Below are 15,580 nucleotides of genomic sequence, written 5' to 3'. Positions count from 1 at the left end.
TCATGGTGGTGACCATTTTCTTCAAAACTTTTGTTATGAATGTAGACAAAAGCTACACAAAACCTATGAGTTTCTCATCACCCTTGTCTACCAAGTATAAAGAGGCTCATCAATGATAGACTGTGTTTCAAAACCTAGAAAGCCGTTTTTGGGACATTACCAATGATGTCAACGTATCTTTTGGGGATCTTAACTCCATACAGGACACGATCTTGATCTGTGGATGATCTCCGGTTGCGCAATCCTGGACTTCTCTCAGTCACTTGAGCACTGAGACTCACACAGACAGTCCAAAGAAACTTTCATTACAGCAGCAGGCGAAACTCGCCCTTCTTCTGTGAAGATTGAGCTGAACCAAATATTGTGAGTATATACTGTACTGCTTACATCATGTACGTTTATTGTCTTTTAGGTTCTGTATTTTTTTTATATATATATATACCGTTCATAGATGCTAAAACAATGTGACGAGTGTATAGCTTAGGAATGCTGCAGCAGAGCTTCAATCGCATTTAAAACGCCAAAATCGAAATTTCTGCTGTGAATATTGTTAAATATAGGTGTAATTCGACTGAACTGCCTAAAACTATTACAAACGAGCGTTGTAAGCGTTACCTAAGATGCATCAACCGGCGTAGCATAAATGCTAACGCTCACGAGCACATTATTCAGTAAGAAACTAAGAAACGGTATTTTTTCATCGGTTAGTTTTTAGTTTGTATGCTTTTAAAACGATTAAACTAACAAAATATTGTTACAAATATCAAGGGATTCACGATACTTCCGTTTTAACTGAACAAATGACGTTTAGCTGAACGCTACAAGCTTTGTTTTGTTAGCACACCAGCTAGCTGTTTAATATTCAAATTTCAGATCGGGTTAAACTGTCCAAATGCACATCTATATTAGGTTAAATTTGATGTGCAATGTTTATATGTAGAAAACATCTTTTGCTGCTTGGTAGGTATTAGTAAAGTGTTTTTGTTTTATTTGAAATTGCTATTTATTAACCTGCTAGCTGACTAGCATAACAGTTTGACAATCTGAGCTGTTAAAATAAGTAATGTTTCTTCATTATAGCGTGGCATTTAGCTATATAAACGAGTAGGTTGTATATACTGTATATATTTAAAGGTTAATTTGGGTTCTGTATATTTAAAGCTTTACGTGAGTGCTCTATTATATTTCAGCTATATCCAGCTCTAGTCAAAGGGCTTTGTCTCTTTCCTTCCTGTCCCGAAGGGTTCGATGTTATTCGAAATATTACACAGAAATCAGATTTTCTCAAGAAGTGTTTATCAAATGAACCTCCAAGAAATTCTCAGTCAATCATCCATTTGATTTGTTTCATTTGGCAGCTAAGATTTAATAGGAATGTGATGATGCACACGTGCGTATTGTCCTTTTCTTAGCACAGTATGTAGGAAGGATATAGTTTGTAGTTATTATTAAATCACGTTGAGTTCTATAAATAAACTCCAGATAATCAAGTGATGCTTAAAATGTTTTTAACCTGCTTTAGGGGGTTTCCAATAGACAAAAGGCAGGAGATAAGTCTCAACATGCTTTGAACTGAGGTAATTTTTTTTTTCCATGACTGCACTGGCATCTGAACATATTTTTCTTTTCAAATCGCACACATGATTGTCAGGCATGTGGCCGACCTTTCTGATTCATATGAAATACATTTACCTTTACATTAGTCACATCTAGTTGACAAACAGGTCTCAATGTCATGATTACGCTGCATTTTTGACGTCAATTCCTTTTTTTGGAGATACAGTTATATAAACACACACACACACTATATATATATATATATATATATATATATATATATATATATATATATATATATATATATATATATATATATATATACACATACACACACACACACACACATTCATATAGATAGATAGATAGTGATCATCCTAATAAGCTAGCTATATATATTTTTGTGTGTGTATGTATGTGTATATATGTATATATGTGAATGAGAGGGGGGTTCCCATTTCCTCAATCGCCCACCAAACTTAAATATAGTTATAGAGAAATCCTGGCACAAGTGAATTTATGACAGAAAGAAAAATGAGTGGGTGTGGCTACCTAAAACGGTGCTTTTTATGGCTGCCACAAGAGGAAGTGCCTTATTCGCATGGGTGGCTGCTGTAAATAACAGCACATATTTGAACCTAACATATATACGCACCCATTAGGGTAAGACAGTGCATGTTTGTATATTTATACTATATTATTATATACAAATAAAACCTTTTATTAAATTTTTCTAGGGTTCAGTTCGCACTCTTGCACATAACTTGTGCTAAAAACACCTGCAGGAATCATTGCGAAAGTTCTTGATGGCGTCATTGCGATTTAGGTGGAGTTCTGAATAGTTTCAGGGCTGATTTGTACACCTTTTCCGACATTCAGAAAGAAAACGGGTGTTCGGTGTAATACCCTTTTATTTTATTTTCAGCTTCCCTTTGTCACCGAGGCATGAGTGTGCAACTGCCGTGCATGTGGTAGAAACCGTGATCTTTGTTATGGCTCATGTTTCTGTTCCCCATAGGTCAGAATTCCTGCATTTCCTGGTCCTAAAAACATGTTCACGCAGCTTTGATGTTTGTCTGATGAGTCACTGCTCGGGGTACATAACCTGATTTCAGCTTAAACGCTTCCTTGTGATGTCTCCCGCTGGAGCGGTCGGAGCAATTGCACTTTACTCACTATTAGTCATTTGAAATCCCCTCGGTTTTGTGCTGTGGAGGTGTTGTTTTGGTTATATAATGGCTATATTGGGCAGCACTGAGGTACGGTACACAGACTAAGCTGTAATAAATGATGAGTCAGGTTATTTCTGCTGTTCTGAACTTCCCGGGACTGAATGTTTCATCGAGCTCATGTTGTCGTGCTGGAGAGGCGTTGTCAGGCTGAAGCCAAAAGGTTTAAATGTGATGATGGCCGAAAAGATCTTGCCTGGTTGGTATTCTTTGATACCAAAATAAACCTACTGTACTCGGGTCAGTGATAAGAGCGTCTACGATGACGGAGCGGTTTTTATGCACTAGTGATTGTAATCTTTATTCATGTTGTTTTTTTTCTGTTTTCAACAAAAGAATTGATTTACTGAAGGAAGTTTCCTTGCGTTATTCTTGATCATTAACTAAACCGATATAAAAAACTTATTTTTCCCAGTATGAATCGGATATTTTTTTCCCTGGAATTTTCCTTATATCTTTGATTTAATAATTTGAATATATTATTTCAATTCAGTGTGACAATTTGTGTAAAAAGATGAACAATGATTTTATTTCCGTTTGTCCTTTTTAGTTAATTTTTTTTGTTAGTTTTACTCTTGTAGACTTTTCGTTTGTTTTGTTTTATTTTTAGATCATGCAGTTTATGATGTTATTTTTGTGTGTTTTTATGTTGTTAATGTGTTATTGACCGTTTAAATAACAGGATTGCATTTCTCAGGGCCATATAGTGTTATTTTCTGGGATTTTCATGTTTAATTTAAGGCTGGTTATCACATTTGAAACCTTTTTGGTTATATTCTGTATCCAGAAAACTAAAACTAATATTGTGAAAGAGTATTTTTTACATTAAAGGGTTAGTTCACCCAAAAATGAAAATTCTGTCATTAATTACTCACCCTCATGTCGTTCGACACCCGTAAGACCTCCGTTCATCTTCAGAACACAAATGAAGATATTTTTGTTGAAAGCTGATGGCTGAGAAAGGCCTCCATTGGCATTCAGTACATTTACACTCACAAGACCCAGAAAAGGCACTAAAAACGTCGTTACAAAGTCCATCTCATCACAGTGACTCTACAATAATTTTAAGAAGCGACGAATCTAAATAACGCCTTTATCCAACTTCTTGTCTTCCGTGTGTGCCTCCACGACGCATGCGCGAGAATATTACGCAGATCCGGCGTTCGGACACATGACTCAGAAGCGATTTGTTAACAAGCAGAGGAAGACGCGCGTATCTAAGCTGTTGAATTCTACATTGATCGTGCTTTAGGTCTCGGCGTAGTTCTCAAATGGGACTAAAGTGTGCATTCCATGGATTCCCGAACCCCGGCGCTACGTCATATTCTCGCGCATGCGTCGTGGAGGCACACACGGAAGACAAGAAGAGGTTGAATAAAGTCGTTTTTTTTTTTTTGCGCACAAAAACTATTGTCGTCGCTTCGTAAAATTATTGTAGAGTAGGCTTGCTACGATAGTCGATGTTGCCGGTGTTACCGGTGTCCAGACTCAACACCGGTTACATCACTTGCCCACCGTCTTTTTGATTTTTTTATAGTAATAAAATGATTTTGTTCGGTTAGAGAACAGACAATACAAATAAAAACTGAACGTATCTGCTTAATAAAGCAGGATCCGACCGTGAGTCTCGGCAGCGGCAGGAGTCATTCATCAGATTTAAGAGTGAGGAGCTGACTGAGATGATCACGAAAGATTTGGTTTCAAAGCGAAACGTAAAAGCGCCTATTTAAGGGAGTTTGTCATTTGTTTTGTTGTTGTGTTTTTCATTAAAAATAATAGGCTAATGAACCCACAATTCAAGCAACCCGCAGCCGAATTGGCGCTAATTCAAAACCGAAATGTGCACGGCCGCACAGAGCGCACATTGTTTACTTTCGCCTGGCTCCGCAGTGCGAGCCTCTGCGCTACGGAGGCTATTTATTTTTGCCGCGCGCACCCTCGCGCTCGTGCGGGCGCGTCGAGTATAAACGAGGCTTTACGGATGAACTGTTATTCATTCATGGCGTGCATCTCAATCATAGACTGATCAATGCTTGTGCAGTGCCCTGACTACTGAACTAGGGAACTGATTGAGACGCACCCATGGCCTCACAGAGCGCGCATTTACAGACGAGCTGTCATTCACGGTGTGTGAATACGCAACACTGGCGCGTTTTCAGTTCAGAGCGGTCGTGTGCATGTTACTTTCGGTTAGATAGAATTGAGTGATTTAAAAGCCTCCGCCGGTGATACCGGTATTACCGGTGTTGTCACACATCAATTAACCGGTGGGAAAATTTCCTCACCGTCACATCCCTATTGTAGAGTCACTGTGGTGAGATGGACTCTGTAACGATGTTTTAAGTGCCTTTTATGGGTCTTGTGAGTGTAAATGTACTGAATGCCAATGGAGGCCTATCTGAAGCCTTTCTCAGCCATCAGCTTTCAACAAAAATATCTTCATTTGTGTTCCGAAGATGAACGGAGGTCTAACGGGTGTCGGACGACATGAGGGTGAATAATTAATGACAGAATTTTCATTTTTGGGTGAACTAACCCTTTAAGTTATTTAAAGTCGACATGAAACGGAAGTTGCAATAGTCTTTTGTTCCCTATCTTGATGTGAAACGGCTTCTCGAACAAGGAAAAAATGTAGGGCGGGATTTGATTTTGTCCATCGGGAATTGATTGGATGGTTGTGGTTTGCTATTGGTCGATCTTATGTGAGGGACAGGTTGTCCCGCCCTCGTGCCAGTAAACACATTCTCAGAGTAGAGATGTCGCTGCAAGAGGGAGGGGAAGTATTTTTGATTTAAAAAAATACGAGGGCACATATAAATATGTGCACAGGTAAATCATTTATTATAAACACTGCAATATTTCATAAAAAAACCATATATTTATTATATCATAAATAAGGCTCAATTTAGGTATGGTAGTTGAAATGCATTTTTGATGTTTTATTTGAATAATGTAATGCGTGCAGACACAATTAACATTCATTTCTAATACATTTTTTTTATTTGTCTTGCAGGGTATGTTTTTCACACTATGTGCTGAACGCCCCCACAATGCCAGGAACTATTTAAGAACTGTGATCTTCGGAAGAGCTTTATCGGTTCCAGTGGAACTTCTAGGACTTACCGCCGTATCGCTTTACGCAAAACGCACATTGATACAAATGCAGCAATAAGAGAAGATCTTGGGGACCGGTGCATCACAAGAGCTTTGCTACAATGCCCGTGCAAGCCCCGCAATGGACCGAATTTCTGTTGTGTCCCATCTGCACGCAAACCTTCGAGGAGAGCCACCGCAAGCCCATCAGCCTGGGCTGCGGGCACACTGTGTGCAAAATGTGCCTGAACAAACTGCACCGCAAGGCCTGCCCATTCGACCAGACCGCCATCAGCACGGACATCGAGCAGCTGCCCGTCAACACTGCGCTGTTGCAGCTCGTCAGCGGCCAGGTGAGTCTACTAGTTTGTTGCACACGTGAAAACACAAAAATCCACTCAAGATCCAATGTTTTCGCATCCGTTCTGAGTCCCTTCCAAAAGTGGTTTTAAATCAGATACATATCCGATATCTGGACATCCGACTTGCGTCTAAACACAAATATCCAATTCCCCTTTGAATCCTAAGCCACCACAAGGCCAGGGCGAAACGTTTGTCCACAAATACAGCTTTTTAATGTTGTATTATGAAGCAGATGTGCCTAGATGCGCTCGCTCGCAGCTTTGAGGTGGACACTTTATAAAGGAAAGAAATTGCGCGCTCACAGAAACATTCAGGAGCTGGTTTTATAAATAAAACGGCTTCACTACTGAAAGCTACATTATATTTCTCATCAATGAGGTGATAACTTTGGTGTAATTAAACCAACAAGCTTCAATATTACTCACTCTCTCACACACGCTCTCTCGTTAATGCATTCAAAGTGTAAACGCAGCCATAAAAGTCACTTTAAAACCAAGCTGTTTTCTGTTTGTCATTGCGGTGAATTCACAAGACCAACTTAAACATATGTAGGGCTGCCACTAACGACTTTTTTTGTATTGATTAATCTATCGACTAATTTATCGGTTAATTGATTAATCTATCGACTAATTTATCACAATTTTACTTAAAAACATTTAATTTAACTTGCAACGTTGGCCTTCAGTTGTGTACTATAAAAAAAAAGTAAAACGTAAACAAGCCCTTGACAGAATGTAAAACTAAAAGAGTAAAAAGGTACAAATTTGTAAACCAACATAACAAAAAAAAGAGAATATCAGCAAATACTTTTTTATATAGAATAGTAGTGGTGTCAACAATAATCGATTCGGCGATGCATCGCAATGCGGGGCATGCACGATTCAGCATCGATGCAGCAAAGTGCCATAATCGATTATGTCACCGTTTATTTTCTGGCCTTGAGTTGGACAATAAAGTTGTGAAGTTTCAATTACTTGGGGTCATAACAACAACAACAATCAAGATGGCTGAGGCGGAGGGAGATGACCGCTATAGACGGATAATTAAAAACGCACCCAAAGCTTGGAAAGCGGACATCTGGGCACATTTCGGATTCTACGAAGTTAATGGGAAACTAGCCAAGACTTACGCGGTGTGTAAAACCTGCCACACTAAAATCAAGCACGTTGGCAATACAACTAACTTCACAAACCATGTTGAGAGAAACATTTCTCATTCAAAGCACTGAAAACAGTGATTTATGTTTTCTTATATTTTATTTTATTTAATGACATTTATGTCAAAGATACAGGAGAGTGATAATACACACATAGCAGCCAATGAAATCTGTTGTTCAATATCATACTGCTTGTATTGCCTCATGACTGATTAAAAATGTGCCTTGTTGTGTGCAGTAAAATTTTGATGCATCGCAATGCATCGTAGAATCGAATTGAATCGAATCGTTAACTGGTGAATCGTAATCGAATTGAATTGTGAGGGCAGTGCCAATGCACACCCCTATAGAATAGTGTTGTCACGATACCAAAATTATAACTTCGATACGATACCAGACTAAAATACCTCAATACCGATACTGAATCGATACCATGGCAAAAAACGTTTTTTTTTTGTTTTTTTTTGTTGCCATATATTTGAATGTTCTGCTTCCATTGTTTAGTGTACGGTGGAGCTGAGCTCACACACACGTCCTCACTCCTGCTGTCACACATCGACGCAGATTAAGAAATACTGCTCTTATTTGAGTGCTGTCATTTTTAAAGTACCGGTACTAATACAATTTCATATCGTACCCAACTTACCCAGTCGACTAAAAATATTGACGTTGACTAATTAACAGCGTCGATGGTATCGACCAATCGGCACAGGCCTAAACATATGCATAACCTGCATGACAAACTTTACACCATCACGCAAAATTCCTATTCTTATCCGCATGGATTTCTATTGAAATTTAGTAGCTACAATGCGGGTGCAACTCCCGAATTGAACATGAATCTGCGAGATGATGTTCACTTAAGACATAACAGAGAGAATACCCGAGATGGGTATTTTGACATCATTTTGTGCGTCCGTTCAAGCGCAACGAAGCGGTAAAGAAGAATCGATCCGGTGTTCACATCTGAAACAAGCTTCTCTTTAACTTTGTGATGGTTAAACTTAGAAATTAATCCGCAAATCACAACTGCGATCCGTTGTGCCGCTAATGAGAAATGTGACCGCACCTTAATGCGCAGCTACAATTCCCATGCAATCACAATCCCAATTAAACGCGAGCGGAGTCTGCGAGGGAAATTTTTCGCCCACACATGGATCCCTATTAAAATCACTGGATTTCACCCTCAAAAATTAGCGAAACAACAATGAATATGGCGGCACCTTAATGCACAGCTAAAATGTCAGTGCAAGCCCCAAAAACTCCAGAATTCGCGTGACTAACTTGAACATGAGCAAAATCTGCAATTGGAAACTTTTTGCTCCCAACAAAATTCCCAATTGCATGGATTCCTATTGAAATGACTGGATTTCGCCAGTCAACTGTAAATGTGATCTTATCTTATGCTGCCTTCACGTGCTATCGGAATTATCGTAAATACGAGTTTCCTCAGTAAAAATTGCACATGAACGCCCTCTGATGTCGTGTTTACCACTGGGAAGTTCGGAAATAATTTTGATACCCCAATTCCCGAGATGGGCGTGTCATAAGCTTTAAACATGGTGGCGGGGAGAACTAATGCTGTGGCAGGTGTGGTTTTATTGTTTTTTTCCCAAAACAGCTAGGTCGTCTTGTCTTGAAATTAATGTAGTACATATTTACATGTAAGAGTAATCATATGAAGCGTATTGTATGTTTGGTACACAGCGAAAATATCCTGCATTTGACTGAAATGACAGAATCAGCAGAAAGCGGACTATCTGGAATGTTTATATGGTTGTCGGTGCATGGGACACTACATATGATGTTGGTTTTAATAAGATTTTCCCAATAAATAGGCAAGAATAACCATGATTCCTGTTCACTCCGACAACAAAGCACTTGAATGCAACAACCTCGTAATCACGACTTCTGAAGTGGGAAGTAGGAAACTTCCGATAGCACGTGAAGGCAGCATAAATGCAGTGGTTTTCCAACTGGGGTCCGGGGACCACCAGGGGTCCTCCAGAAGGTTCTAAGGGGTCCCCAGAAAATTTCCGAGATGAAAAAGACAAAGCAAAACTGGATAAAGTCTTCCAAACATTCGAACTGTTTAATTTCTAAATGTTTCTCTTCTTTCTTGCCGTATACATACTTGCCAGAATTATATATGTTTGCTTTGTATCTTTCTAGTGAGTTTTTCTCACTATAGTCCCCTTTATCTCGCTCACTGGGGTTGTAAGGCAGTTTTCTTAACGCATTACATAAGCTGATTACATTAATTTATTGTGAAAGATGCTCATACTAATAATTTTTAATAGAAAATGTTCTTCAGGTTTATACATCCAACATTTAAGTATAGCCAATTTAAGTTTGGAAACAATATGTTGTATTTATAATGTCACACTTACTATTTATCTAACAGTTGTTTTTTCATACATAAAAATAAATTGATGGATTTTAGGAAGGGGGTCCCTCATAAAAGGATCATCATATTTGGTGGTCCTTGGCGTCATAAAGTTTAAAAACCCCCTGTCTTAATGCACAGCTAAAAATTCCCATGCAAGCCCGGAAAACTCCAGAATTCGCGTGACAAACTTGAACATGAGCGAAATCTGCAAGGGGAAACTTTTTACTCGCACACCAAAATTCCTAATTGCAAGGATTCCTATTGAAATGACTGGATTTCGCCTGTCAACGGAAACTGTGATTGTACCATAATGCACAGCTACAATTCTCATGCCCTGAAACTTGCAAATTCATGACCCATTTGAACATGAGCGGAGTCTGTGAGAGAAACTTTTCGCCCTTGCACAAAATTGATTGCATGGATCCCTAATAAAAACACTTTTTTACCCTCAAAAATGTGCAGAACAACAAAAAACATGCCGGCACTTAAATGCACAGCTACAATGCCCATGCAATCCCCAAAAACTCCTGAATTTGCATGACCAAATTGAACACGAGCCAGACCTTTTGCTTTCACACACAACTTAGTGTGAACTCATTCCTATCGAAATGACTGGATTTCACTTGCGAAGAATGTGCAGAACAATGGTAAATGTGACAGCCTTAATGCAGTGTTTCCCAACCCTGTTCCTGAAGGCACACTAACACTACACATTTTCCAACTCTTCCGAATCAAACACGCATGATTCAGCTCGTCAGATCTTTAGGAGAGACCATAAATATTTGCAGTGTTAGCGGGCTTCCAGGAACAAGGTTGGGAAACACTACCTTAATGCACTTCTACGTGCCGGCCCAGTGCACAACACGTTTACTTTATTGACTTTGTTTGCCTTATATGGAGGAAGTTGTCCCTCTCCCCACCCCAGTCTCAATCTAAACAACGAGGATGAGGAAGTAAAACTACAGTGGTTCCTTGTCACTCAAACATTGTACTTTTTTCCCTTTTCAAATTACCTTGATAACAATCGCAGCATAAGGCACAGGGCCAAAAAAACCAGTACAGTACAGAAGTTGTATTTTAGGTGGAGTGTGTTTATCAGTGTTTACTGCATCCATTCTGAATCAAGAGGACGAGCAGAACGTGTCATGTGCATCATGGAGAGGTGGAGCTCAGGGCGTCGGGTTTCTAAAGATCAGCTCGCAGTCGTTCCGGTCTGGTTGGATTTCGGCCCTGATGTGACATACCGAAGCGTGAGAATGCATGACAGAAGGCCGTAAAACACACTGGTTCTCCTCTCACACAGCCAGTAGAGAACCAGGAAGTTGAATTAACATCTGCCAGTCATTCCCAGCGTTGTCTGTAAAAATAACACACTCAGAGACAGGTATGACTGTCAAAACTGTTACATAATCGTCTAGTCATGATTATTTAAGATGAGCACAGTCACTGAGGGCTTCATCGGACACTGCATTCAAATAAGGGGATTTAAGATGACACAAAAATGTCACGCTTTCACATTTTGCGTAACTGCAGATATTTTGGTTGGTTAAAGGTTTGTCCAAATCTGAAATGAGCAGCGTGTCGATGTGTCATCTACATGCAGAAAAGTCTAGACTGCCTTAAAATTATGACAAAAAAGTAAAGAAATTAGCACAGAAAATATTACTATTGGAAAATAAGAATGATTACTACTATTACTATTACTACTAATATATTATTCTGTTGGGATGGGTCCCAAAAATGGAAAATGTGATTCACCAAAAAGAGAAATATTTTAAATAATATCTTCATATTTCAGTATTTCGAATCATATTATTCATGACATTCTGCCCAGTGGAATATTTGTTTAAAAATCTGTCATCTACACAGAAACTCAAAGGTTTTTATTCATGCAAATGACCAAAAATAGTAGTTATTACTACTAATATTACTACTAATATATTATTCAGTTGGGATGGGTCCCAAAAAATTACAGCAAGCATGGAAATCAGGCTTGACAATCACAAAGTGGATGAAAAAGAGAAATATTTGAAAGTATTTCTTCATATTTTAATATTTAAAATCGTATTGTTCATGTTAAATTGTCAAACATTTTACCATTTACAAATGTCCAAAACATATTTTTTATGGTGAAAAGAAATGTTGGTCACACTTTAGTTTAATGTAGAATTAACACTAGTAACTACGACTTTTGCCTCAATAAATTCCTAATTATTGCTTATTAATAATTAGTAAGGTAGTTGTTAAGTTTAGGTATTGGGTAGGATTAAGGGATGGTCATGCAGAATAAGGCATTAATATGTGCTTTATAAGTACTAATAAACAGTCATGCTAATAAGCTACCAGTAAGTGAGAATTTGACCCTAAACTAAAGTTTTGCAGATTCATTTTTTTATTATTATTATAAACGTGAAGATTGATCAATGTTTGATAATCTACAATGCAAACGTATACATGTCTTATCTGTCACTTTTGATCAATTGAATGTGTCCTTGTTGACTAAAAGTATTAATTTCTTTAAAAAAAATTCAAAGAGTAGTGAATATTATATGATAATCCTGTATAATTAGCCATTTTAAAGTTTCCGACGTAAAGCTTCAGTCTGCACTCAGAAATGCAGTTATTTACATGAACAATAATCAGCCAAACCTCATAACCACGTCAGCCCGAGCTCATGGTTAAAACAGTGGTTCCGCTCTCTGTTTTTGGAGATAAATCACGTGTTGTTATGAGAATGGCTGCTCAGCGTGATGCTGTAGGAGTGAACGTGTTCTGTGAAAGAGGAATGTTCACAGCCCCATCAAATGCTGCTCAGTTATGTGAAGAATGCTTTTAAGATCTTGTCGAGGAGAACTATCTTTTGTATGGTAACAGACAAGTGTTGTTGCTGTTGTTTTGTCTCCTGCAGGTAACCAAACCTCCCCCTGTCACCTTACTGACAGCTGCAGAGGACGTCCAGCACTATGAGGAGTCCCGCACATGTGTGGAAGACCTGGCGCTCTATCTCAAACCCCTGAGCAACACCAGAGGTGCCTGCCGTTTTACATCACCCCTTTTGTTCATTTATTCACTATAAGTTAGCAATGGCATATGCTTTTATGGTTTTTAATAGGGCTGTCAAAAGATTAATCGCGATTAATCGCATCCAAAATAAAAGTTTGTGTTTACATAATATATGTGTGTGTACTCTGTTAATTATTATTTATATATAAATACACACACATTCATGTATATATTTAAGAAATATTTGCATGTATATACTGTATATACATTTATATAATCTATAATATATATAAATATAAATGTTTTATATATATAATATATATATATTTATATATATATATATATATAAAAAAAATTCTTAAATATGTACATGCTTGTGTGTGTATTTATGTATAAATAATAATTAACAGAGTACACACACATATATTATGTAAACACAAACTTTTATTTTGGATGCGATTAATCGCGATTAATCTTTTGACAGCCCTAGTTTTTAACCATTGATTTATCATCAAAACTCATACGTCAGCAAAAGCATTAAAAATGTAATTATAATTGCAATTGCACCGCAAAAAGAATTGCATTACATTATTATTATTTTTAAAGCATTTATGGTTTTTAAGTGAGTCATAATACATAATTGGATTGTGATTGCACCCCAAAAAAGAACAAATACAGTTTCAGTATTTTTTGTAATATTATATTATGTTCAATTCATTTTATTTTGTAATATTTTATTGATTGTAATACATTTATTCATGTATTATTATTTTTTTTAATTATTTGGATACCTAACAATTCACCTTGTTTATCGTTTTTAAGTGATGCATCATAAACATTCACATGTCATCAAATGCACAAAGATATCATAATTAGATTGCACTGCAAAAAAGGAACAAAAAATGGTTTAATATTTTTTTATACAATATTTATTTAGTAATTTTATTCACTTTTTTTTGTTTTATTGTAATTATTTATGAATGTATTTATTAGAGCTGTCAAAAGATTAATCGCATCCAAAATAAAAGTTTGTGTTTACATAATATATGTGTGTGTACTCTGTTAATTATTATTTATATATAAATACACACACAAGTATGTATATATTTAAGAAAAAAATATTTTTATGTATAAAACATTTATATTTATATATATTATAGATTATATAAATGTATATACAGTATATACATGCATATATTTCTTAAATATATACATGAATGTGTGTGTATTTATATATAAATAATAATTAACAGAGTAAACACACATATATTATGTAAACACAAACTTTTATTTTGGATGCGATTAATCGCGATTAATCTTTTGACAGCCCTAGTATTTATTGTTCTTTAAAATAGTTTGGATACCTAACAATTCATCTTATTTATAATTTTTAAGTAATTCATCATAAACATTTTAATTGTTTTAATACATAATTCACATTGTTTATCATTTTTAAGTAATGCATCATAAACATTCATATGTCATCAAATGCACAAAGATATCATAATTAGATTGCACTGCCAAAAAGGAACAAAAAATGGTTTAATATTTTTTATATAATATTTTCTTTTTTGATTTATTTTGCAATTTTATTTGTTTTATTGTAATTATTTATTCATTTATTTCTTGTTCTTTAAAATAGTTTGGATACCTAACAATTCATCAAATGCATTAAGAAATCATAATTAGATTGCGCCGCAAAATTGAACAAAAAAACTTTTTTTTTAATGTAATTTTATTTACTTTTTTAATTTAATTGTTATTATTTATTTACTAATTTATTTATTACTCGTTAAAGTAGTTTGTATACCTAACAATTCACCTTGTTTATCGTTTAATGTTCATGTATCATCACATGCATAAAGATATCATAATTAGACTGTGATTGCACAGCAAAAAAAGGAACAAAAAATAGTTTAATATTTTTCAAATGCAATACTTTTTTAAATTTTGTAATATTTTTTAAATTTAATTGTATTGAATTGTGATTTATTTTATTGTTGTTATTTATTGACTTTTAATTGTTTGAATAACTAACAATTCACTATGTTTATCCTCCTTCGTGTAATTTAGTAATCAGTTAACACTTTGTTTTTGTTGGTCTTGGTCCGTGCAGGCGCAGGCGCAGGGCTGAATGGCGTCGCTCAGAGCGTGCTCAGCAGACCCATGCAGCGGAAACTGGTGACTCTGGTGCACTGCCAGCTGGTGGAAGAGGAGGGCCGCATCCGGGCCATGCGGGCGGCCCGCTCTCTCGGTGAACGTACCGTCACTGAGCTCATCCTCCAGCACCAGAACCCCCAGCAGCTCTCCTCCAACCTGTGGGCCGCCGTCAGAGCCAGAGGCTGCCAGTTTCTCGGCCCTGGTAAGATTTTACCACGACAACATGATAGCAGGGCGGTGAAATAATTTGTGGGTACTAACAAAAATTGGTTGTCGTCCAAAAGCCATGCAGGAAGAAGCATTGAAGCTGGTTCTTCTCGCTCTGGAAGATGGTTCGGCCCTCTCACGGAAGGTTCTGGTCCTGTTTGTGGTCCAGAGACTCGAACCACGTTTTCCTCAGGCCTCAAAAACCAGCATAGGACACGTGGTGCAGCTCCTCTACAGGGCCTCCTGCTTTAAGGTGCCTCTACTTTTCCCGTGATGATATTCAGGGTTCCCTCGCAGTTTGGAGCAGAGTGTTTTCAAGGCAAAAGTGTAGTGTCGAACACGACTGAATGAATTCAAGGCGCACATTTTCATTATGCAAAACTGTTACCGGCAACTGATAAAGGTGCAAATGATCGTCTAAAT

At 37.0% G+C, this 15,580-nt stretch overlaps 1 protein-coding gene across 2 annotated transcripts in view; it reads left to right on the top strand.

Annotated features, from left to right (window-relative positions):
* The first annotated feature begins 257 nt into the window (after positions 1–257).
* rc3h1a (ring finger and CCCH-type domains 1a) overlaps positions 258–15,580 on the top strand; it is a 30,904-nt gene continuing 15,581 nt past the window's right edge. For both annotated transcript variants that reach the window (XM_079808028.1, XM_079808027.1), the window contains exons 1-5: positions 258–363; positions 5,800–6,232; positions 12,696–12,816; positions 14,907–15,152; positions 15,235–15,410. In XM_079808028.1, coding sequence (XP_079664154.1) covers positions 6,002–6,232; positions 12,696–12,816; positions 14,907–15,152; positions 15,235–15,410 — 774 coding nt within the window. In that variant the 5' untranslated portion in view covers positions 258–363; positions 5,800–6,001. The remainder of the gene's footprint in view (positions 364–5,799; positions 6,233–12,695; positions 12,817–14,906; positions 15,153–15,234; positions 15,411–15,580) is intronic.

Source organism: Gobio gobio, assembly GCF_949357685.1.
Source record: "Gobio gobio genome assembly, chromosome: 24".
Lineage (NCBI taxonomy): Eukaryota > Metazoa > Chordata > Actinopteri > Cypriniformes > Gobionidae > Gobio > Gobio gobio.
The sequence above is the reverse complement of the archived record's forward strand: the minus strand, read 5'-3'. Positions and strand labels throughout refer to the sequence as shown.